The sequence below is a fragment of the Lepidochelys olivacea genome (genome assembly GCF_965140295.1).
Source record: "Lepidochelys olivacea isolate rLepOli2 genome assembly, chromosome: 1".
NCBI lineage: Eukaryota > Metazoa > Chordata > Testudines > Cheloniidae > Lepidochelys > Lepidochelys olivacea.
In genome coordinates this window covers 98836894-98860367 of record NC_140411.1, presented here as the reverse complement: position 1 = coordinate 98860367, position 23474 = coordinate 98836894, and the positions used below count along the sequence as shown (strand labels likewise).

Here is a 23474-nt window from a genome sequence, read left to right as displayed (position 1 = left end):
CGATCCAATTGGAGGGAGGTTACTAGTGGAGTTCCTCAGGGATCAGTCTTGGGACCAGTCTTATTCAATATTTTTATTAACGACCTTGGAACAAAAAGAGGGAGTGTGCTAGTGAAATTTTCTCATGATACAAAGTTGGGACGTGTTGTCAATGCAGAGGAGGACTGGAAAATCTAGATGACCTTGAAGACTGGAGTGACAAAAATGGAATGAAATTCAATAGTACAAATACAGTGTCATGCACTTAGGGTCAAATAATAAGAATATCTTCTGCTAGCTGGGGGCTCATCAGTTGGCAATGATGGAAGAGGAGAGAGACCTGGGTGTGTGGGTTGATCACACAATGACTATAAGCCACCAGTATAATATGGCTCTGAAAAAGGCAAATGCGATCCTAGGATGTATCAGGTGAGGCATTTCCAGTAGAGAAAGAGAAGTATTATTGCCATTGTACAAGGCTCTGGTAAGACTCATCTGGAATACTGTATACAATTCTAGTCACCCATGATCAAGAAAGATGAATTCAAACTGAAACAGGTATAGCAAAGATGTACTAGGATGATCAGGGGAGTGGAGGGCCTATCTTATGAGAGGAGTCTGGAAGAGCTTTCCTTGTTTAGCCTCGCAAAAGGAGGGCAGAGAGGGGTTATGCTTGCTTTCGCTAAATACATCAGGGGAGTAAATGTGAGGGAAGGTGAAGAGCTATTTAAGCTAAAGGACAATATTGGCACAAGAACAAATGGGTATCAAGTAGCTATGAACACAGGAAGGCTGGAAATTAGAACGTGTTTAACCATTGGAGGAGTGAGGTTCTGGAACAGCATCCCAATAGGAGCTGTGGGGGCAAACAACTTAATTAGTTTTAAGAGAGAGATGGACAAATGTTATAAGTGGTACTATATGACAAGGGTTACTTGTGAAGTTGGGGGACAGAGCTCAATAGCCAGTGGTGGGAGGGCAACCCTTCTAGTCTTTTGTTTCTAATGTTCATGCTAAGACGAGGGAATAGAAAGGAATTCTCAGTCACAAAAAGCATTGCTAGCTGACCCGGAGTATTGGATGTACTTTCCTCTGCAATATAAGGTATTAACCACTGCCAAAGATAGGATAGTAGACTAATTAGACCAGTGATCTGATGGCAGATCCTATGTTCTACTTAAAAACAATTTATATTGTTTTGATAAATGATGAAGTAATATTAATATGTAGGTAAAATAGCTTTGTTTTTTATCTGTTTTATAATTTTCACAGATGTACCATGAAATGAAAGATGGAGAAGTTTTCACTGTGAACCATGTGAGGAATGTTCTTAGAAGTGAGTTTCCTCATGCTGACATTCAGAGTATATTGGGTGTTGACTCTGAATATGATGAGAAAAGGAAGGTATGTTAAGAGAAGAGTTGCAAGAATAGTACTCTGCACAGGGCTTAGTTTTGCATTTAATGGTTTCTAAGAGTTAAAACACTTAAATGCAATGGGGTTGGAATTTTTTCCAGTCTATTGCAGTGTTGGAAGGGTCCATTTGGATTATTGTCCCCAAGAATAATATTTAGTCCTGACTCCTATCTACTGTATACATCTGCTACTATGGAAGGTACCTAGTGATAAGTTTATTAGATGTGTATGATTTGCTGTAGGTGGTAGGTTACCCAAGCAGCCTGGCTAAGGAAGAAATTCTATCTTCTAGGCAAATCATACCTTCCTGGCAAAGAATCTGCCTGGTGTGGGTATGGCCATTCTGACTCAGAATCACAGGATTCCTAGTGTCAGAGACTGGAAAGGTAGCGAAGGCACAAACATACATTATTCATTTGTATGTGCATATAATGCTGACCAGTCAGGGAGATTGCCAGGGAACTTTCTCTAGCCCTCACCTGATTCTGAGGTGGAATGAAGTTTATGTTCTTTAGAAAGTTACTATGTACTGTGAAAATTTTGCTTCCAATCATGACATCATAAATTCTAAGGATTACAATGTGGTAAGCTGAAATGCACATACAGTTGACTGGTAAAGAAAACAAGAGGCCTTCTATAGGGAATTGACTGTGCAATCCCCAGACTAGAATGTAAGTCTTGAGTTTCAAGATTATCTGGAAGACTTTAGAGATGCATGCCCTCTTGCTGATGTTCAGTGAAAGACTAAGGGCAAATCTTCCAAATAAAAAAATGAACATTTTTACAATTTATGCTCACAATTTTAGTTTAATGTAGCAAGGATTTCTCAGTTAAAGTATAAAGTTGCAACCATTCTGTAGTTCATTTAAGTACCAGGTCACATACAGTGGAGGTGGGCGTTCTTACTGAGGTATGAGAGGTAGGACGTGTCCTATTATATTTTAAGCCTATTTTATTTTTTCATACATTGATTTTTCTATACTGAAATCTTATGAATTGGTCTTCTAGTTTGTAGGATTATTGGTAAATTGGAGTAGAGATCTTTTCTAGAGAGCCACATTGTTGGCACAAAGTGAAACTGTGTTGTTTTTTCTGTTAATTTGGATTCCTGAAATTTTCAGATATGAAACATTTTTCCAAGCAAAGACTTGTTCTGACAATTGGCAAATATGTCTATCTTGAAACATATACTTTCTGTTATCAGTAGCTGCTGCTTCTATTATCAGTAGATGTTTCTATAAAAAAAGTATTCTGTAGTTTGTAATCAAAGGTCTGTGTTTAAGATTTACCAATATATCATTAAATAAAGGTCAACCACGATGTGTAGAGGAGAGTCACCGTACTTCCCTGTTGGTGAAGTTCAGAGTGACAGAATTAAAGGAAACAGGAAATAGAGCACTGAATTTTATGCATAGTACTGGAAGGGAATGTTTTCTTTTATTATAATAATGTAGGTAATTTTCTGCAGAAGTCCATACAAGCATTATTTTCAACCATATATCTTCAACCATGTCTGGTCTGTAAAATCCTCTGTGCTTTATTTGATGAATATTCTTTAAATAGTGCATGATAAATAATAGCTCTTAGCAAGACTGCCACAGAGTGGCATAAAAACAAGGGTTTTAAAAAAATCTTTATATGAATTTACAGGAGTTTTTGTCCTTCCTTTTTGATAAATGTGTGCTTCATGTACTATTTAACTGATTAATTTTTCCAAGCTGCTTTCTGAAAAATCCTAACAGAATTGTGAATTCAATTTACTCTTTATGACTCATAGAAGTAGGCCACAACACAAAGTGCTTGGACATTGGTCTACATTGTCTCTTGATATTAGTTTTCTTTCTTACTACGGTCAGCCACATTTTGTTTAACTCTGTGATATTTCTGATTTGAATAGGCAGGAGTAGCCTTTTATAAAAAGACCGGCCTGGGTCCATTGCCTCAAGCTCTGTTTAATGGTGTGCCCTTTAATGGTGAAGAGATGGCTGCTGCAGAATTAGACACAGTTATTCTCCAGAGGATCATTGATGCCATGGGGTTCTTCCAGAGGGCAGTTTTCATGGTATGCTGAGCATTTATGAAAGAATGTAAGGTGAAATACTTGTCAGTAGATTGTTACAGTCATGATTACAACCTATATTTTTTGTAATGAGGTAGTTTGAAATTATTGTTATGAAAGCTGAAATTACATCATTACTTTAATTTACATTCATGAATTTGAAACTTAATGCATGTTGATTATTGAAGCTCTAAATACATGTTAATCCTTGAAATGTTTTCAGCCAAGAAGTGAAGATGAATTGTAGCCATTCATAAGAAAATTTGGACCTAAAATGTTAAAATCTCTTGTGTGTATTATTTATATATTTGTTTTCTGTTTAAGCAGTCCTTATCTTAGCATTGGATATATAAAAGCTCTAAACTAAACAGAAACATAAATTCATACTGGTAGCTGACAGCCTGTGCTGTCACATGAGTGTAATTTGTAAACCATGTATGTTTAAAAGTAAAAAATGGCTAACAATTTAAAAATTGGATGGTAACACATTGTGAATATCCCAGTGATTATTCACCCTGGTGATACCCTAAAAGAGTTCTCAGCCATGCTTTTAGCTGTTTCCATCACTTCATGCTGATTCCACAGATATTCTAGGCTTCCGAGTGGGGTTACTGTGTGTGCTGGTGTCAAGGTTCCTTCCCCAGTCTGAACTCTAGGGTACAGATGTGGGGACCTGCATGAAAGACCCCCTAAGCTTATTCTTACCAGCTTAGGTTAAAAACTTCCTCAAGGTACAAACTTTGCCTTGGTCTTAAACCGTATGCTGCCACCACCAAGCGTTTTAAACAAAGAACAGGGAAAGAGCCCACTTGGAGATGTCTTCGCCCAAAATATCCCCCCAGGCCCTACACCCCCTTTCCTGGGAAAGGCTTGATAAGAATCCTCACCAGTTTGTATAGGTGAACACAGACCCAAACCCTTGGATCTTAAGAACAATGAAAAAGCAATCAGGTTCTTAAAAGAAGAATTTTAATTAAAGAGAAAGTAAAAGAATCACCTCTGTAAAACCAGGATGGTAAATACCTTACAGGGTAATCAGATTCAAACCATAGAGAATCCCTCTAGGCAAAACCTTAAGTTAAAGAAAGACACAAAAACAGGAATATACATTCCATCCAGCACAGCTTATTTTACCAGCCATTAAAAAAAAAGGAAATCTAAATGCATTTTCTAGCTAGATTACTTACTAACTTAACAGGAGTTGTAAGGCTGCATTCCTGATCTGTTCCCGGCAAAAGCGTCACGCAGACAGACAGACCCTTTGTTCCCCGCCCCTCCAGATTTGAAAGTATCTTGTGCCCTCATTGGTCATTTTGGGTCAGGTGCCAGCGAGGTTATCTTAGCTTCTTAACCCTTTACAGGTGAAAGGGTTTTGCCTCTGGCCAGGAGGGATTGTATAGCAATGTATACAGAAAGGTGGTTACCCTTCCCTTTATATTTATGACAGCTGGATATATTGTTGTGTGAGCAGTTGTGTTGATTTGTGTCTAGGGGATTAGACTGGGAGAACTGTGTTGATTTTTGCAAGTGGCAAATGAGGAGTATGTGCTTCCCTGAGGGGCTATATGTGTTGCAGGTTGTTGTGTGTGCTGGTAGTGTTGTTGGGTTTGAGTTGTGTTGTGCTGGGAGGGTTGTGTGGGTGTCAAATGTGGGACGTGTGCTGCGATGAGGGGCTCTGTGTGTTCGGGATTCTTCTTCGAGTGGCTTTGCATATTCCCGCTTATGAGTACTCTGCTGCCTGGTGGTGCCTAACAGTAGAACCTTTTCCAAGCAGAGCTTGACGGACCACATGTGTGCCCACTACTAGTCCTTCCCTAGGTGCCTTTGAATGTTCCTGAGGGCAGGGGCTCTGCTCTGCCTACTACCTCAGTTCCTTACAACCGCCATGGTGGATGGAAGTGAACCACTCCAGTCCTTTGGACCCAGCGTTTTCTCCATTTTTATTGCCTTGTTAACTTTATAACTATAGTTGTTTGTTCTTAGTATAATTTGTAGCAGAGAATGGTTTTTGGTATGAATAGTGTATACATTTGTAAGGTTGGTTCCATGTGTTACGGCAGAACTGCAAAAGAAAAAGAAGGTGTGCTCTAAGAGATGCGTTTCATGCCCTACTGTTTTCCCTGTGTTGGACAAACATGTAAAGCAGGGGTGGGCAAACTTTGTGGCCTGAAGGCCACATCGGGGTTGCAAAACTGTATGGAGGGTGGGGTAGGGAAGGCTGTGCCTCCCCAAACAGCCTGGCCCCTGCCCCCTATCTGCCCCCTCCCACTTCCTGCCCCCCAACTGCCCCCCCTCAGAACTCCCGACCCATCCAACACCCCTGCCCCTGCTTCTTGTCCCCTGACCAGCCCCTACCGAGACCCACTGACCCTAACCACTCCCCCGGGACCCCACCCGCTATCCAACCCCCCCATGCCTCCTGTCCCCTGACTGCCCTGACCCCTATCCACACCCCTGACCTCTGACAGGCCCTCTGGGACTACCACGCCTATCCAACCCCCCCTGCTCCTCGTTCCCTGACCGCCCCCACCCTGAACATCCATCCCATCCAACAGCCCCCTGGCCTCTGACTGCCCCCCTGGGACCACTGCCCCTTATCTAACCCCCCGGCCCCCTTACCATGCCGCTCAGAGCAGCATGTCTGGCAGCCGCGCTGCCCGGCCGGAGCCAGACACACTGCCGCGCTGCCCTGCAGGAGCGTGCAGCCCCGCCGCCCAGAGTGCTGCCCGCACGGGGGCATAGCTGCCGGGGAGGGGGGACAGCGGAGGAGGGGCGGGGGGCTAGCCTCCCTAGACGGGCGCTCAAGGGATGTGGCCTGTGGGCCATAGTTTGCCCACGTCTGAAGTGAGGTGTCTTAAATGTCTGGGCAAAAGAACACTCTCTGGGTGTTCCATTAGCTGATCTTTCACTCCCAAGCTCATAGGGACAGGCATACAAGGCTTCAGGTACTGCTGCTGCTTCTTCGAATGCTGGTCCCTATGTGTATTCCACTGTGGGTACACATGCACTCTGTATCTGGAGTCGGAGAATTCTTAAAAGCAGTGTCCATAGGTCTGTGCATGTGCCCTCACTCTCCTCATGCCTCCAACTGAGGTGGAGCAACCTAACTGCCTTTCCATTTCCTTTTTACAACTGCATGGCCTGGTTCTAAATCTCCAATGTCCTGACCTTTGTCTTCATTTATTCTTTGATCTATAAATAAATAAAATGCACATTTTGTAAATAGATCAGAATTTTACTCTATAGTTTTAGCAAAGTTTTATAGTTAGATTCCCTGTCCCATTCCCCCTCTCTCGACTGCATCCCAGTTATAGGCACTGGACTATGCCCAGGGCCCTGGGCTTCAAAATCTGTGCTTCCTGACCCATACTCTTTCTTGGTCAGCGATGACCATCAACACAGTCTGTAGTGCCTTAGGGAACTCACATTGCAGCAGGTGCAGTATCTGCCACTCTTTCCCCAGTTGCATCTGTGACAGGTAGGAACTTCATCTTAAGAAGCACCTAATGGAGAAAGCTATGAGGCCATACAGACCCCCAGGCCAGGGGAACCCCCACAGAACATCAGTCTCACTCAGTAAAGAGTGCAACTCCTGCCACAAGGTCTGACTTAAGAGAAGGGAATCTACTCCCAGCGATCCCCTGTTGGGGTTTTGTCAGGAAGGCAGGGAGCGTTCATAAATGCAAGAGCAAATCCTCCTCTAAATTTATTTAAAAGAAGTCAGATACAATCCTGCCTAAGTCAAGCAAATCTTCTCGCTCAGTCCATGAGGACTTAGAACATCCTAAGTTTCGGGGTCATGACAAGAAAGCCCAGAAATCCAGTGGCACTCCTCTGCCTCAATACTGCAGAAGCCAGCATGGTTGACTTTGACACCTACACAGGTACCGTTGAGTCCAGAGCCAGAAGAGGCTTCCATATCAGCTGCACTGTACCGGTACTATCTTGGTATCAACCACGCCAGAGGTGTTTGCAGCTGCCAGGGATATCCTCTTGCCGTCGGTACCAGTATTGCTGGCAGTACAAGAGTCATTGTTATTGGTGCTAGCAGGCATGGAGGAACCAGCTGGATTGTTACATGCCAGTACCATGTAACAGCTCGGTACCATGCCAGCCTCCCATACCCAGGACGGTTTGCCCTTTGGTACAATCACAGTGCCTGGACACTGATCTCCGGCGTCAGTGGAAGGAGACTCATCATCGCCTGAGTCAGAGATCGGATACTACTCTTCCTGCCCGAGGATCTGGTTTCACATTTCCATGGATCCGGATACAGGAGTACCATTAAGTTGTTTGCCAGGAGATCACTGGGGACCTGTGCTGGTCTAGTGGCCCTTTTGGAATCTTTGAGGTTTTCCCCCAATTTTCAGGGTGTATCCCAGGCTCTCCTATTTGGTGGCCTTTCCACTGGGCTGCACCTGTTCTGGACTCTGGTGCTGAGCTTGGTACCAGGCCCCAACAGCCAGCTCAATGGGACTCTGCGGATGAAGAAGGGGAAGAAGAGCACCCACAGCCAGTGCTGGCCTCCTCTTTCTCCTCCCTGGATGAGCAATATCAGGAGGGGGCATGTTGCCTCCGCTAGATAACTATAACAACAACCAAGAGTTGTGAAAGAGGGGGGCCTTAAAGCTGGGTGTTCAGATGGAGGTAGTAAAGGAGGCCTCCACAGCCTGGCTGATACTTTAGCCACTGCAGGTCCTTCTAAAGTAGCACTGCTCTCAATGAGGCCATTATAGGCCCAGTTAAGAGTCTGTGGCAGGTCCTTACATCCTTCCCCCCCACACACACACACATTTCAAAAAGGGTTGAATGAAACTACTTAGTACTGCTCAATGTTATGAGTTCCTCTAGAGCCATCCCCTCCTGGGGTCCCTTATGATATCTGCTGCCAATGAGAGAGAAAGGCAGGGACATCAGGGCACAACCCTGAAAATCTGTTTAGTAGGAAAGTTTATTCTACAGGGGGTTACAACTCAGGATTACAAACCAGCAGGTGCTGGACAGGTCTGATTTTAACTTGTGGGACTCCAGGCAAAAATTCAAAGACTTGCTGCCACAACAGTCTAGGCAGGAGTTCTCCTTGCTATTGGACAAGGGAATGGCATGGGCCTCTTTACAGGCTGCTCTGGATGTGGCTGATTCGGCTATCAGGGCCATGGCTTCCGCAGTTACCATGCATAGGAGTTCCTGGTTACAGTCCTTTGGGCTCCCACAGGAGGTCCAACAGGCTGTTCAGGACCTGTCCTTTGAAGGAGCCTTGCTATTTTCAGAGCAGATGGATGGACGCAAAGCTTCATGGGCTAAAGGATTCGAGAGCAATCTTAAAGTCCCTCGTGTTGTACACCCCCAACCCCTTCAAGGAAGCACTACAGGCCTAAACAACACCTCTGGTACTCTGCCCCAGGTGCCCGTCAGGGCCTGCAGAGAAAAAGAAATAGGGATTATAGGCATAGAACACCACCCCTTTTACTTCTGCATCAATGCCTGCCCCACCCAGATATCCAAGAGGTTCTAAGCAGGCATTTTGAAGGAACACTCAAGGATGCCATACCAGTTCCCATGATGCCAGATCCTATTTTTCCTTTATTTGCAAACTGCCTTTCCCAAGTGCTCAGTCCCATATCACCAGAGACCATTGATTGTTGAGCACTGTAAAAGTGCATTACATCCTCCAATTCATTTCTACCCTTCCTTCCTATTCTCCCTCCCTGTCCTCCTTCATGGGCCCCTCTCATGTAATCAGGTTATTCAGTCCCTCCTTCAGTTTGGAACCATAGAAGAGGTTTCACAGAATTTAAGAGGGAGGAGTTTCTACTCCCATTATTTTCAAATTTTGAAGGCCAAGTGAGATCTCAGGCCTATTTTAGATGAGCACCAACTCAGCAACTATCTCAAAAAAATGAAAGTTTTTCATGGTCAACTTGGCATCCGTTATTTCCTCTCAGGATTCCAGAGACTGGTACACTGCCCTCAATTTAACAGATGCCTACTTCCATGTGTCAGTATATCAAGGGCACAGAACCATTCACATTACCAATTCATGGTGCTTCTGTTTGGCCTGACTGCAGTTCCTTGGTTGTTCACAAAATGTATGGCCATACTGGCAGCTCTCCTGAGGAGATTAGGGGTGCAGGTCTACCCTTATCTGGATGACTGGCTAGTCAAGGGTCTGTTCAGGGCTTAGGTTGTTTCCAGCATTTGACTCATCCAGTTGATGTTCAAGGCCAGAGGAGGGCCACATCCAGGCCGCGGGATCCTCCTGCCCAGCCCCTGAGCTCCTGGCCCAGGAGGATAGCCCCCCGCCCCTGCAGTCTCAGCTCATTGTGCCATGGGCGCAATGCTCTGGGTGGCAGGGCTGCAAGTTCTTGCCGGGCAGCACAGGTCAGAGCTGTGGCTTGACCCAGTGCTCTGTGCTGCGGGGTGGCATGGCTGGCTCCAGCCGGGCGGCACAGCTGCCTGTCCTGGTGCTCTGGGCGGTGCGGCTGTCGTGCCACCAGCCACCAGTGCTCCAGGCAGCGCGGTAAGGGGGCAGGGAGCAACGGGTTGTTGGATAGAGGGAAGAGGAGTTCAGGGTGGTGGTCAGGAGGCAGGGGTGTGGATAGGGATCAGGGTAGTCAGAGGGCAGGGAACAGGGGGGTTGAATGGGGGAAGAGGGGTCCCTGGGGGGCAGTCAGGAAAGAAAGGAGAGGTTGGATGGGATGGCAGGGGGCAGTCAGGAGCGGGGAGTTCGGGGGTGGTCAGGGGACAGGGTGGGGTTGGATGGGGCACGGGTCCCAGAACGGGGCCATCAGGGGACAGGGAACAGGAGGGGTTGGATGGGGCAGGAGTCCCGGGGGGGGCCGTCAGGGGGTGAGAAGCAGGGGGGTTGGATAAGGGGCGGGGCCGGGCCATGCCTGGTTGGTTGGGGAGGCACAGCCTCCCCTAACCAGCCCTCCATACAATTTTGGAAACCTGATGTGACCCTCAGGCCAAAAAATTTTCCTGCCCCTGTTCAATCCCCAAGGCCTTTTGATCAATACAGACAAGTCTACCTTCTGTCAGATACAGAGGATAGAATTTATTAGGGTGGTTATGAACTCTATCCAGGCCTGGGCGTTCCTCCCAAAGTTACGATTCCAATCAGTCCAATCCCTGGTGACACACCACAAAGATCATCCATTCACCACAGCCCAAAACTATGTGAGGCTCCTAAGCCACATGGCCTAATGCATGTATGTGGTACAATCCATAAGACTGAACCTTAGACCTCTCCAGACATGGCTGACCTCAGTGTACTTGCCAAGCCATCTCTGTTTGGACACTGTACTCACAGTACCTTTACAGGTTCTCATCTCTCTGATCTGGTGGTTGCAGTCTCTCAATGTTTGTGTGGGCATTCCCTTTATCTGCCTTCAACTGTCAGTGAGTTAGGTGTCAGACGCATCAGTGCTAGGGTAGGTAGCTCACTTGGGGCTCCTCAGAATTCAGGGCTTTGGTCTCTGATGGAGGTGTCTCTTCATGTCACCAATTCTGCTCTCTTCCAGGCTGCAGTCCGGGTTCCATCATGGACGTCATCCTGGTACCCTGAATGCGACAGCTTTATTATGCTTTCCCCCTAATCCCACTCCTACATAAAGTGCTACTAAAGATCAAGTGAAACCATGCTTGTCTTATATGGGTATCTCCAGCATGGCCCGGCCAACATTGGTTCTCTACTCTGTTAGGCCTCTCAGTAGCGACTCTAATCTCACTCCCATTTTACCCAGATCTGATCTCTCAGGACCACTGTCAGCTGCTCCACCAAAACCTGAGTTACCTTCATTTAACTGCCTGGAAGTTCTATGACTGAATTCCAGAGAACAGGCTTGTTTGGATCAAGTTCGCCAGGTCTGACTTAATAGTTGAAAGTCCTCCACCAGTCCCGTCTACCTGTGAAAAATGAAGCAGTTCTCAGTCTGGGCTTCCCAAACTGTAATCTTGCTGTTGCATTCATCCGTCCAAAATATACTCGACTCTTTGTTGCACCCGAAACTGCAAGGTTTAGCCATTTCTTCTGTCAAGGTTCATCTGGCAACAATATCAGCTTTCCATCCTCGGGTGGTTAACAATTCTGTTTTTTTTAAATGACATTGCAGTCAGATTCCTCAAAGTCCTAGAAAAGTTATACCCTCAAGTAAGGAAGCCTGTGTCCCCTTGGGACTTGAACTTGGTCGTGTCAAAACTTATGAGTCCACCACGTGAGTCTTTAGCAACGTTCTCCTTCCTATTTCTCTCCTGGAAGGTGGTAGTCTTAATTACCATCACGTCTGCCAGAAGAGTTTCTGAACTGCGTGCCTTCACATCAGAGCCATTGTACACAGTCTTCTTTAAAAATAAGGTGTATTTACATCCTCAACTAAGTTTCCTCCCAAAGGTAGTTTAGCAATTTCATAGAAATCAAGCAATTTATCTACTTGTCTTTTACCCAAAGCCTTATGTAAATAAGAATGAATAATGACCACACTCATTGGATGTTGGATGGGCTATAGCATTCTACATAGAAAAGGAAGTCCACCTAACTGTTTATGACTGTAGCGGACAAAATGAGAGGTCTCCAATCTCTTCACACAGAATTTCATTCTGGATAACTGTGTATCCACACTTGTTACGATCAGGCAGGTATTTCACCGCCAAGTACCTGACTGCTCATTCCACAAGATCACAAACATCCTTACTGGCATTCTTAGCACAGATCTCTATCCAGGACATTTGTAAAGCAACAACCTTGTCATCAGTGCACACTTTCTCCTCCCATTGTGTCATCACCCATTACTCTAGGAATGATGCCAAATTTGGTCAAGCTGTGTTACAGTCTGTGTATATGTGAATCTGATCCCCCTGCCTACATCACTGCTTGAGTGTCACCAAGAGCGGAATGCACATGTGCAACCGCTCAAAGAAGAAAAAGGTTACTAATCTTTCATAACTTGTTCTTCAAGATGTGTTGCATATGTCCATTCCATGACCCACCCTCTTACCCCTTTACATTGGAGTTTCTGGAAAGAAGGAACTGAGGGGGCACTGGGTCAGCTGGGCGCTTTATACTAGTGCTAGTGGTGCACGGCAATAGAGGGTGCTTGAGCCGTCCTGATGGATACCATTGAGGGAAAATTTTCTGGCAATTGTGTGGGGGGTGTGCACAATACCTAGAGTTGCCGGATAAGCATGTGAGGGTGGCTTCAGCATCCTCCCCTTCTGAGGATGCTTTGCAGTTCCCTGACCTTGTGGATCACAAGATAGCCACATTGAACTTACCTTCAGGAGCTGTGGAGGAAACCTCCCATCAGGTATTTGACAATTTTGGAGCTACTTCCGTGAATAGGTCACTTCCTATTTTGGATGGTCTATTGCACCCCATTAAAGTTATTTGGTCAACTCTGGATTCCTAACAGCCTGTTTCTAAGAAAGTGGACAAGCTGTATCAGGTATGGGTGAGGAAATATCAGCTGTATCTTGGGTGTTCCATGATGGAACCACAGCAAGGCACTGGAAGGTTTCTCTTATTTCCACACCCATCCTGTATCAAATTCGCTGGTGTTAGCTGTTGCCAGTAACAGGTTTAGGTATGGCCAAGATCATTCTATCCCTGCAGATAGAGAGGGCAGGAAAACAGATGTACTTGGGAGAAAAGTGTTCTTGTCCTCTTCTCTTCCTAATTAACAGGCTGTGATGTCCTGGTACCATTTGCATCTTGGGGGGAAAATGCCATGTTTCAAGCAAGAATTGTGAGAGGACAAAAGAAGACTGGCTAAGGCTCTTCTGACTGAAGGACAGTATGTGGCAAAGCATGACCTCAGGGCATCATTTGATGCTGCAGACTCTTCTGACAGATCTTTGGCATCCACAGTCTCCTTGAGGGGGCATGTTGGCTCCATTTGTCTTCCTTGGCAGCGGACAGGAAGGTTGAAGTAGAAGATCTCCCCTTTGAAAGGGATGTCTTTTCAATAATTAGAGCTTTAGGGAACATCAAAGATAACTAGATTCACAGCTTTAGGTTTTTTTTAAGGTGTGTTGCTGTGGTAGCAGCACATCTGACAAAACGGGATCTTTGTTTACCTGCATTTGGATGATTGGCTGCTGAAAGCTGCTATTCGCAAGGTTCTGTCACTCCACATTGTGATTACAATCTCCGTCTTTTCAGATCTGGGTCTGCTTCTCAACTTCAAATAGTCAAATCTCTGCCTAACTCAGAGAATTGCCTTTATAGGTTCTATACTGGACTCAGCAATGTGGGGAGTTTTCTTTCAGAAGAGAGGTTTTTAAAAACAGAACACATTTTGAGCAGGGGGTGGACCAGATGACCTCCTAAGGTCTCTTCCAGCTCTAATCTTCTATGATTCTAAGTTATTTAGCAAATTTGAGCTTTGGTCTTATGAGATTGATGGCAGCTACCATTTACGTAATCCCCTTTGCCCATCTCAGAATGTGTCCAATGCAGCATTGGATGTTTTGAGTTTACACACCCCGCTGAGATAGTTTTTATAATATTTGTCACCATGCCTTAGGGCATTCTAGATTGGCTGAGGTGATGGACAAACAGGCCAAGTGTTCTCAGGGGTGTTTTGTTTAATCTTCCTTCACCATCGATAACGATAACACTGGATGAGGAGCCTGTTCAGCACAATTTACAACCCAAGGTCATTGGGCTTTTCAAGAAAAGTGTGTGCAGATCAGTGTGCTGGAATTAAGAGCCATTTGTTTGGCTCTCAGACAGTTCCTTCCTCACAGGGAAGGGTGGTTCAGGTGATAATAGACAACACATAACAACATTGTGTGTTCTTTAAACAAACAAAGGGGAGGTCCTTCATTCCAGTTATGTGCCAAAGCGGTCAGGTTATGGGATTGCTACAGTCTTCACAGGATCTATCAGGTGGACCTGCATTTGGCAGGGGAAAGCAGTGTGCTTGTGAATCATCTCATTAGGAACATTTCTCTGATTTACAAGTGGTCCCTGAAGGATCAAGTAGTTCAAGACATCTTTTCCCATTAAGGTCAGCCTGATGTAGATCTGTTTTGTGACAGAAAGAAACAAAAGGTATCCCCTCATCTCATCAAGAACAGGGAGGGACCATCAGTCCCTTTTGGATGCTTGCTTTCTTCATTGAGGAGAGGACCTACTGTATATTTCCCCCTCACACACTTTTTTCCATTGATTTAGAAAGTGGTGAAGAAAATTCGTCGGGACAGAGCAAAAATTATATTGATTGCCTCACCTTGGCAAAGACAACAGTGGGTACACGGACCAGCTCCATCTGTCAGACAGATGAAACAGGTATCCTCCTCTGTCTCCAGACATTTTGTCACAGCAGCAAGGCAGGATTCTGCAGTTATATCTGAAGTCGCTTCATCTGATGGTTTGGGCTATCGGACTTTGACTAGTCTTGAGCACTGGTTTTTTGTTGGTACAGAATGTTCTGGTTAATTGTAAAAGGCTATTTATTAGCACTATTACATCAGCCAGAAGGTGAGTGAATTGCAAGCCCTGGTGGCTGACTTGCTGTTTATGAATTTTCTCAAAGATAAGGTGGTTTTAGGCCTGATCCCAAGTTTTTACCAAAAATAGTATCTGCACAACTAATTTACCAGTTTTATTTCTGAAACCTCATGCTAATAAAGGAGAGTCTGCCTTATGTACGTTAGACAGAGAGTGGGCTCTTGCATACTACTTAGGCCATGTCTACACTTAGATCCGCACTGCTGCGATCAATGCAGCAGTGTCAGTTTAGCTGGTCTGGTGAAGACTTGCTAAATCGATGGCAGAGCACTCCCCCATTGACTGCAGTACTCCAGCTCCCTGAGAGGAGTAAGATAAGTTGGCGGGAGAGCATCTCCCGTCGACACAGCACAGTGTAGACACCGCGGTAAGTTGACATAAGCAAAGTCGACTTCAGTGAAGTTATTCACGTAACTGAAGTAGCGTAACTTAGGTCAACTTACCGTGATAGTGTAGACCAGCCACTCTTAGATAGAACTAAGAGTTTTAGGAAGTCATCGACTGATTGTTTCGTATGCTAAGAATCATATGGGTCACAATGTGCCTACGCAGAGTATTTCAATATGGGTTAAACCAGGAGTGGGGAGTCTATTTTCTATCTTGGGCCATTGACCCACAGGAAAAATTAATTGGGGTCCAAACACAAGTAAAAAGCAACTTAATTTATTATTTTTTTTAGAGAGAGAAATATAAAATGTTCAACTCACCTGCCTGGGGGGTTTGGGGGGGCGGAGGCTTGGGGCTTTCTCCACAGTGGGGCAAGCTGGCGCTCGTGGCTCCAGCCCCACGGGTGGGGGGCACGGAGGCTCAGGACTTCCCGCCCGTGGTGGGGTGAGCCAGTGCTTACAGCTCCAGCCCTGTGGAGGGGATGGGGTTGCCAATACTTACCGCGGACTGGATGAAATTAAGCAACTGGCCAGATCCAGCCCATGGGCCGTACGTTCCCCACCCCTGGGGTTAAACAATGCATTGTGCAGTGTAATGAGTAAGCTGAAACTCGTGAGCTGCTGGTTTTATGGTTTCATTCTACTAGGGCTGTACCAGCATCTTTTGCTTGTCTTAAACATGTTCCTATTAGGGAAGTTTCCAGGGCTGCTACTTGGAAGTCACTGATCACATTCACTAAACATTATGCGGTGGATCTAGCTACTAGAGCAGATGTCAAATGTGGCAGAGCAGTGCTTCAATCATTATTTAATTAGGATTGTGTTCCCATCTCCCAGCACTGGTTGTTAAACTATCCATAAGTGGGAATATGCAGAACCATGTGAAGAGGAAATGAAGGTTGGTTACTAGTAACAGGAGTTTTTCAAGATGATTCTGCATATTCACACTTCCCATCCACCTTCTCCTGTTTTTCAGAGTTCTATTGTGGTATTCTGGGTTGAGGCAATAGAAGGCACAGCACCACACTATATGGCCTCATCCTCAGAACATTTGGAGAAGATAGGGGTATGAGGGATTGCACATGGGCTCCAGCAGGCAAGACTTGGAGAAGGTTCTACCATTAGGCACCACCAGGCAGTGCAGTACCTATAAGAGCGAACATGCAGAGTCATCTCAAAATACTCTGGTTACAAGTAAATAACCTTCATTTGTTGTATGCTAGTTGTGTTGTGTGGGTAGTTTTGAAGAACTGTGCAGTTGGGCCAAGTAATCCACCATCTGTGCAGCCTCCCTCATACAACCAATGAAGCTGTTGCATGCAAATTAGCTGTAGAGTAAGGGTGGTGCTTGGTTGAGTTACCTCTCATGTTACAATGGTATTGGACTCTTGGCATGGTGTAGGTTCATAGATTTCAAGGCCGGGGGGGACCATTGTGATCATCTAATCTGACCTCCTGTATAATACAGGACCTAGAACTTTCCTAGAGCATATTTTTTTAGAAAAACATCCACTCTTAATTTAAAATTTGTCAGTGATGGAGTATCCACCATGACCCTTGGTAAATTGTTCTGATAGATACATGCCTTGCTGTCACATGGATGTAATTCATAACGTCAAAATGGCTTGAGAACTTAAAAATTGGACAGTAACAGCCCGCAAATCCCACTCATGATTGAATCTGGTGATCTTCTGAACAAAATGAACTCTAAGCCATGCTTGTACCTGTTTCTATCTCTTCACACTAATCCCACAGACATTCTAGGTTTCAGAGTGACACTCAGAGAGACAATCCTGAATTTTATTTTATTTTATAGATAAATACTCATCTTGTGTTTATCTTAAAATTGTTAAATTAAATGGGAATTAATGAAAAGTGGGATTTATTTTTGCTATTACAGGGCTTGCTAAATGATCATATGGATGCGGTAGATTTCCTCATGGATCAGCATAATGTAGTTTCCCGTATAAATCCCACTATTCTTGGCACTAAGAGAAGATACATAAATTTCATATCCACGTCAGGTAAATACTTTTCTTGGCTGGTTTGTTATCAAGTTTTTTCAACTCCTAATTGTAACAAATAATATTTTTAACTTTGCAGTTCCTGTTGGTGTGGAAGACTTCTCCACTTTCTCCTTTTTGGACTCACAAGATAAGAGTGCTGTAATTTCAGAGAACATGAAGTATTTAACAAAAAAAGGTAAATTTATTTTGTACAACCTTTTAACTATGTAATACTGTTTGCCTACAATTATGGCAGTAATGCATACAAGTCAGTAGTTATGAGTAAATTCAGAATAATAAAGAAATGTTAGTATTGGTTGAGGTGAATATATATAGAAAGATTGGTTTAAGAAGGATCTGTGTGAGCCCTGATTTTTGTTTTTTATACAACATCCAAAATCTCTTGGGATAGTAAGCTTGTTTGATGATGCGTTTGAAGTCGCTATCAAAGTTGTTAAAAAAATGGCCTAATTGTATTAGATTATTTTAAAGCAAAAAGTAATCAGGAGACATAATCTGATTACTTGAAACCAAAAAAGTAACAGAGTGCTTTGTTACTTAATTTTGCAAATCTGTCTTTAATATTACTCCCAAAGAAGAATCTGACCACATGTTATTCACATGTCTAATGCCCCGTTTTTTCCCCCTATAGATGTAGGCAAAAAGTATTAGAAGGCTTTTGCACCTACAAAAACAGCTTAATATTTAGGGTGCTTTGTTTCGGGAACTCCTTATTCAAATTACTTCAGATTTTCTCCACAAACTCTGCTTTTCAGGCTGATATGACTTCACTTGAGGATTTTAGGGAGGGTGCGAATTTCAGTTTAAAACAGAAACTTATCTGGAACATTATCTGTGGAGAAGCAGTAGCCTCTCTATAATATCTATTAATATTAAAATTTACTGGAGGTACTCCAGCCCTTAACTTGTATATTGCTGCTACTCATGCCATGTTGACTTTTTCAATTCCTTTTGCCTGTTTTAAAGATCACAATTTGTTATTTTTTTTCTCTGTTTATCCTGCTTAGTCTCTACATTTATTATAACTCTGTCTTTGGAGAAGAGGAAGTGACTTACTTGAAGTTTCCTGAAGAATATGTTTTGATTGATTAGCACTCATCTGTGTGCTTGCTCTCTGAGTAAAAGGGTTGGCTTCTGTAGCTGTTGGATGGTTTTTGGTTTTTTGTTGTCTTTGGATTTTTTTGGCACTGCAATTTAAATATTATTTTGAACATAAGTGAATATTTTTTCTTGCATATTGGAATATTTTTACCTTCAGTTTGAAAGGAATGGATGATTGAAACACTAGACAATATACTATTTAGAATTTTAAATAAGTTCCCACCTCACTAACATGCAGGAGCAGAGACCACGACCAGTGGTGATTTAGATAAGAAGTAATGTGTAGCAGTACATCACAAGACAGAATAACTTTATTAAATAAATATTGATGTTTATCATCTGATTATGTTACATTGATGAGAGCCTTTCCTTGATTTTGTTATTTGGAAATATTGTCATCTACTTAAACTTTTTAGAATAAAATTATTTTACTGGGTTATTTGTTATTTTCAGATGAAGATGTAATATATGCAGTTACCATTTGGATTATTGCTGATTTTGACAAGCCATCGGGGAGACATCTGCTTTCTCAAGCTTTGAGACACCTGGTGAGTTTCTAACAATTCCTATTGGAAAATAATGTTTTTAGTATCTGCGGCTATGGAGAATATGAATACTGTCCACAACTCTGTTTATTAAATTATAGCAGATATGAAAGTAATCTAATTTAAGAAACAAAGATTTAGAATACTTATTGGCAGACTTAGTAAAATAATATAACGTTTTAATAGACTAATAATTAGTTTCATGGAAATGTCAAGGGTCTTCTGCATTTAAGATTGCTTATTTCTGTTAGTTCTGTGGTATTTCCAACAGGATTTAAAGGACTGCAAGTAAATGCCATAAGAACATCAATAGCAAAAGGGACTTTCTGGGTCATATAGAAGAGAGAATTATTCAATCCATCTCCTTTGGAAGTTTCTTAAATGATGATCTCTGTCCGTTTTCCAAACTCTTTTTGGATTGTTTAGAAGCGGGGACAAAATGTTTTACTTGTGAAGTAAACTGTAACAGAAATTTTAATTCTTTACCTCTAAAATTTGGAATCAAAGGCTATGGCTGCGCTATGAGCTAGAGCAGTGATTCAAGCTTGCATACATATACTCATGCTACCTCGATAAGAGCTAGCGTATAATAATAATACTGTAGCTGTGAAAGCGGCAGCATGGCTAAGCCATGCCATAAACGTTCCCATGGAATTTGGGCAGATTTGTGCTCGGCACAGCTGATCTGTGCTTCTGCTGCTGCTGGCCATGCTACTGTGGTTACACCCCTATTTATACTCTGATAGTGAGAATATGTGTGTATGAGCTGGGAATCACACCCCTAGCTCATAGTGTAGACATAGCCACACCTAATTATCAGTGGAGAAATTATAGCATACAGTAAAGATGTTAGGACTACCTCTATTACTTCTCATTTCCCCATATTCCTGGTTGAATAGCTACCCAGAGAAGTAATTAGATGGATTGAAGAACTGGAATACAGACTATTTCAAATGTAGGTTGCTAGTTTCAAATATAGTCAGTGTTAGTAATCAGCAAGAGTCATTGCCATCCAGAGGGTGACTGGCCTACGTGAAATGACTTGGTAACTTCTTCATGGATTAAAGACTAACAGCAGTTTTCACTAATTGATTCCATTATTGGTAATCACAGAGAAGAAGGCAAGGATTGAATGAGCATGGAGAATGAGTTACTTGAGCTCTGCTAAAGGTAGTTACTGTCAGTCAGGGTTGAAACATTGGTGTGGCAGCATTAAGAAGCTAACTATCTGTGTCTAGGCTGTGTCTGTTTTGTAGACTTTAATCTTCAGGGTTCTTATTCTAGCACCTTTCACAAACAATAACATGTCCTTAACATTAAAATTTGACATGTGTTAGGTGTCGGTGAGAAAAAACGAATGCTGTGAGTAGGGAAATAAGTATCCAATGAAAGAGAATGGCAAAAGATATAAAGAAAAAAATGAAATTAATAAAAGTAAATTTACTAATCATTGACGAGTCCAGTATCTAGTGCACATGTAAGCTCCAGGAGGGAAAATAGAGCTTTTCTTGTATTGGTATTTACCATGGAGAAAGAGGGAAAGGTGTCAGAACTGTCTATCAGTTTCCTGGCACCAGAAGGAAAAAAAAAAACCTCATAGAGGCAGAAATCCTAGAACAGGAGAAAAAAAAAAAGAGAGAGTAACTTAAAACAAGTGATGGTCCATGTTCTATATAGCCTGCATCCCACAACTCAAATACATGAAATACTATTAAAAATACCAAACTAACTAACAAAAAATTCCACATGGGAGATGCTGTAGTTGACTAGGAGAGGGATTGATCTGGATAAATCCCCTTTTCTGTATGAATCATTCAGTCTAGTGGTGTTCAAAATTTTCAGCCTGATGGCCAAACAGATTGTTTCAAAAGGTCAAGGAACTGCATCAGTACTTTGGGGAAGATTCTCTGCCCTGTTCCAATCCTTTGACTCCATTCAGGAAAGCACAAGGGGAGTGGAAACCATCACCAAGTGGAGTCCTTTAGCGCAATGGTGGGCAGCCTGTGGGCTGCACGCAGCCCATCAGGGTAATCTGCTGGCAGGCTGCGAGGCAATTTGTTTACATTGACCGTCCACAGGCCCGGCTGCTCACAGCTCCCAGGGGGCCACAGTTCGCCGCTCCCGGCAAATGGGAGCTGTGGGAAGCGGCGGCCAGCCTGCGCAGCTTCCCGCAGCTTCCATTGGCCAGGAATGGCAAACCACAGCCATTGGGAGCGGCCGATGGCCGTGCTTGTGGACGGTCAATGTAAACAAACTGTCCTGCGGCCTGCCAGCAGATTATCCTGATGGGCCGCAGGTTGCCCACCGCTGCCTGAGAGGATGTGGAGCTGGCGTAAGCAGCTGCTACACCTCACTCCTCACAGTCCCTGGCATAAGGGGCATCAGAGGTAGGGAGTGAAAGTGGCCAGAATGTGTTGCTCTCCTCCTATCCTAGCTGGAGTATGGCCACTTGGGCATTTCCTTTTTGAAATCACAGGGTACAGTTCAGGATACACATTTATAATTAATAATCAAATACAGATTTTCTTTTTAACACAGTCAAGGGCTACAATTTAGAGCCTCAGAGGCCACAATTTGAATGCCACTGATTTAATCCTTTACTGCAATACATTTCATTTGCTTCTCCTTGATTTTAGAGGACAAGAAAGTCACCTGATCAGCCTGTACTTACTCACTCCTATCTAAAGAATAATTTCTTATCAGTCTCTTCCTCCATAGCCTTGTGTGTCATCATTGTCTTTAATAAGTATTTAAGATTTTCTTTCTGATTTATTATCAAAATTCAGGGGATAATTAAGTGAAATTTTTCCAGTTTATTCTCTGCTGAAGTTAAATCTTCCAGAGAAATTTGAGAAAATCCATTGAGCCATTTTTGAAATTTATGCAAGTGAAATATGGCATATAATTAACACTAATTAAAATGCCCTCCCTACTGAACTGTCAGAGTAGCCAAAAGTAGTCATTCCATGAAGAATATCTTGTATTTAAAATGTTTGTTACAGGGTAAATATCTGCCTACTAGCTGCCTTTTCTATTGCTAACTGAAAGTCTAAGTTTAGCAGTCACACATATATTTTTCATTAAAACTAATAGCCAAAAATAAACACTCTAAGGCAGTGGTTCTCAACCACTGGTAGGTGTACTGCTTGGGGTACACAGAGGTCTTACAGGGGGTATGTCAGCTCATCTAGATGTTTGCCTAGTTTTTCAACAGGCTACATAAAAAGAATTAGCGAAGTGAGTACAAACTAAAATTTCATATAGACAATGAATTGTTTATATTGCTGTCTATATTATTATATGGTAAATATCACACTGAAATGTAAGTAGAATATTTACATTCAAATCTATTTATTTTATAATTATATGGTAAAAATGAGAAATAAGCAAGTGCTGTGACACTTTTTTGTATTTTTGTCTGATTTTGTAAGCAAGTAGTTTTTAAGTGAGGTGAAACTTGGGGTTTGCAGGACAAATCAGACTCCTGAAAGGGGTACTGTAGTCTGGAAAGGTTGAGAACCACTGTTCTAAGGATATTTCACTGCACAGACAACTAAGATGATAAATAGTTAACATCAGGTGTGAGTAGATTAAATTATGAGATTGTAATTATATATTTTTCTTTGTCTGCAGAAAACAAGCAGTCATACGCGTCTTGGGATTGTGAACAATCCAATATCAAAAATAACGGAAGATAACACGGCTATTGCAAGGGCAATTTTGACCGCCTTTTTAACACAGAAAAACAGCAGCTTAAAAAGTTTCCTAAGTAAGATAGCTAAGGAGGAGACAGCAAAAGCCCTTGCTAGAGGAACTAAAATTAAGAAATTGCTTGTTTCGGTCAGTAAAAAACATTTTATTAAATAATAGTCACTTGATGTATTTATATAAACTATTGCTCATTACTTTTTTTCTTTTCATAGATACTTTACTTCATTATGTGGTAGGTGGCACATTTCTAGCTGAGAATAGCTTCCTATTGCCTGGTGTCATAAAGCATGGGTCAAAAAAAGTGATTTTAACCATAAAATAATCGTTCTTAAGTACAGTTACTGGGGTATGTTGTTTGTATTTTGAAAGATCTTTGTATTATGAAAAATAATAAAACACAATTTACTGAACAATGTGGCTATCAGGTCATTGAGAGCCAAATAGCTCTAGTCATCACTGATTTTTTTAAAGCTATTTCTTGATTTGCACTTTTTAAACACTAAATTTGGAACTCCTATGTGAAAGAATTATCAGCTTAATCCAAAAGTTACCTTACTTCTGTTGTAAACATTGAGTATTGAATTTATTGAGCAATGATTAAGGTTAAGATTTTTTCGTGGTTATTTTTAGTAAACGTCACGGACAGGTCGCAGACAATAAACAAAAATTCACAGGAGTCTGTGACCTGTCCATGACTTTTACCAAAAAGAACTGCCGGGTGGGAGAGAGGAAGGAGAG

General features: G+C 42.8%; 1 protein-coding gene across 1 annotated transcript in view; it reads left to right on the top strand.

The window, feature by feature from the left end:
* Positions 1-23474, top strand: part of UGGT2 (UDP-glucose glycoprotein glucosyltransferase 2) — a 306688-nt gene that overhangs the window by 139886 nt on the left and 143328 nt on the right. The window contains exons 16-21 of the mRNA XM_084618017.1: positions 1252-1383; positions 3293-3457; positions 17253-17376; positions 17456-17554; positions 18934-19028; positions 22659-22865. Coding sequence (XP_084474143.1) covers positions 1252-1383; positions 3293-3457; positions 17253-17376; positions 17456-17554; positions 18934-19028; positions 22659-22865 — 822 coding nt within the window. The remainder of the gene's footprint in view (positions 1-1251; positions 1384-3292; positions 3458-17252; positions 17377-17455; positions 17555-18933; positions 19029-22658; positions 22866-23474) is intronic.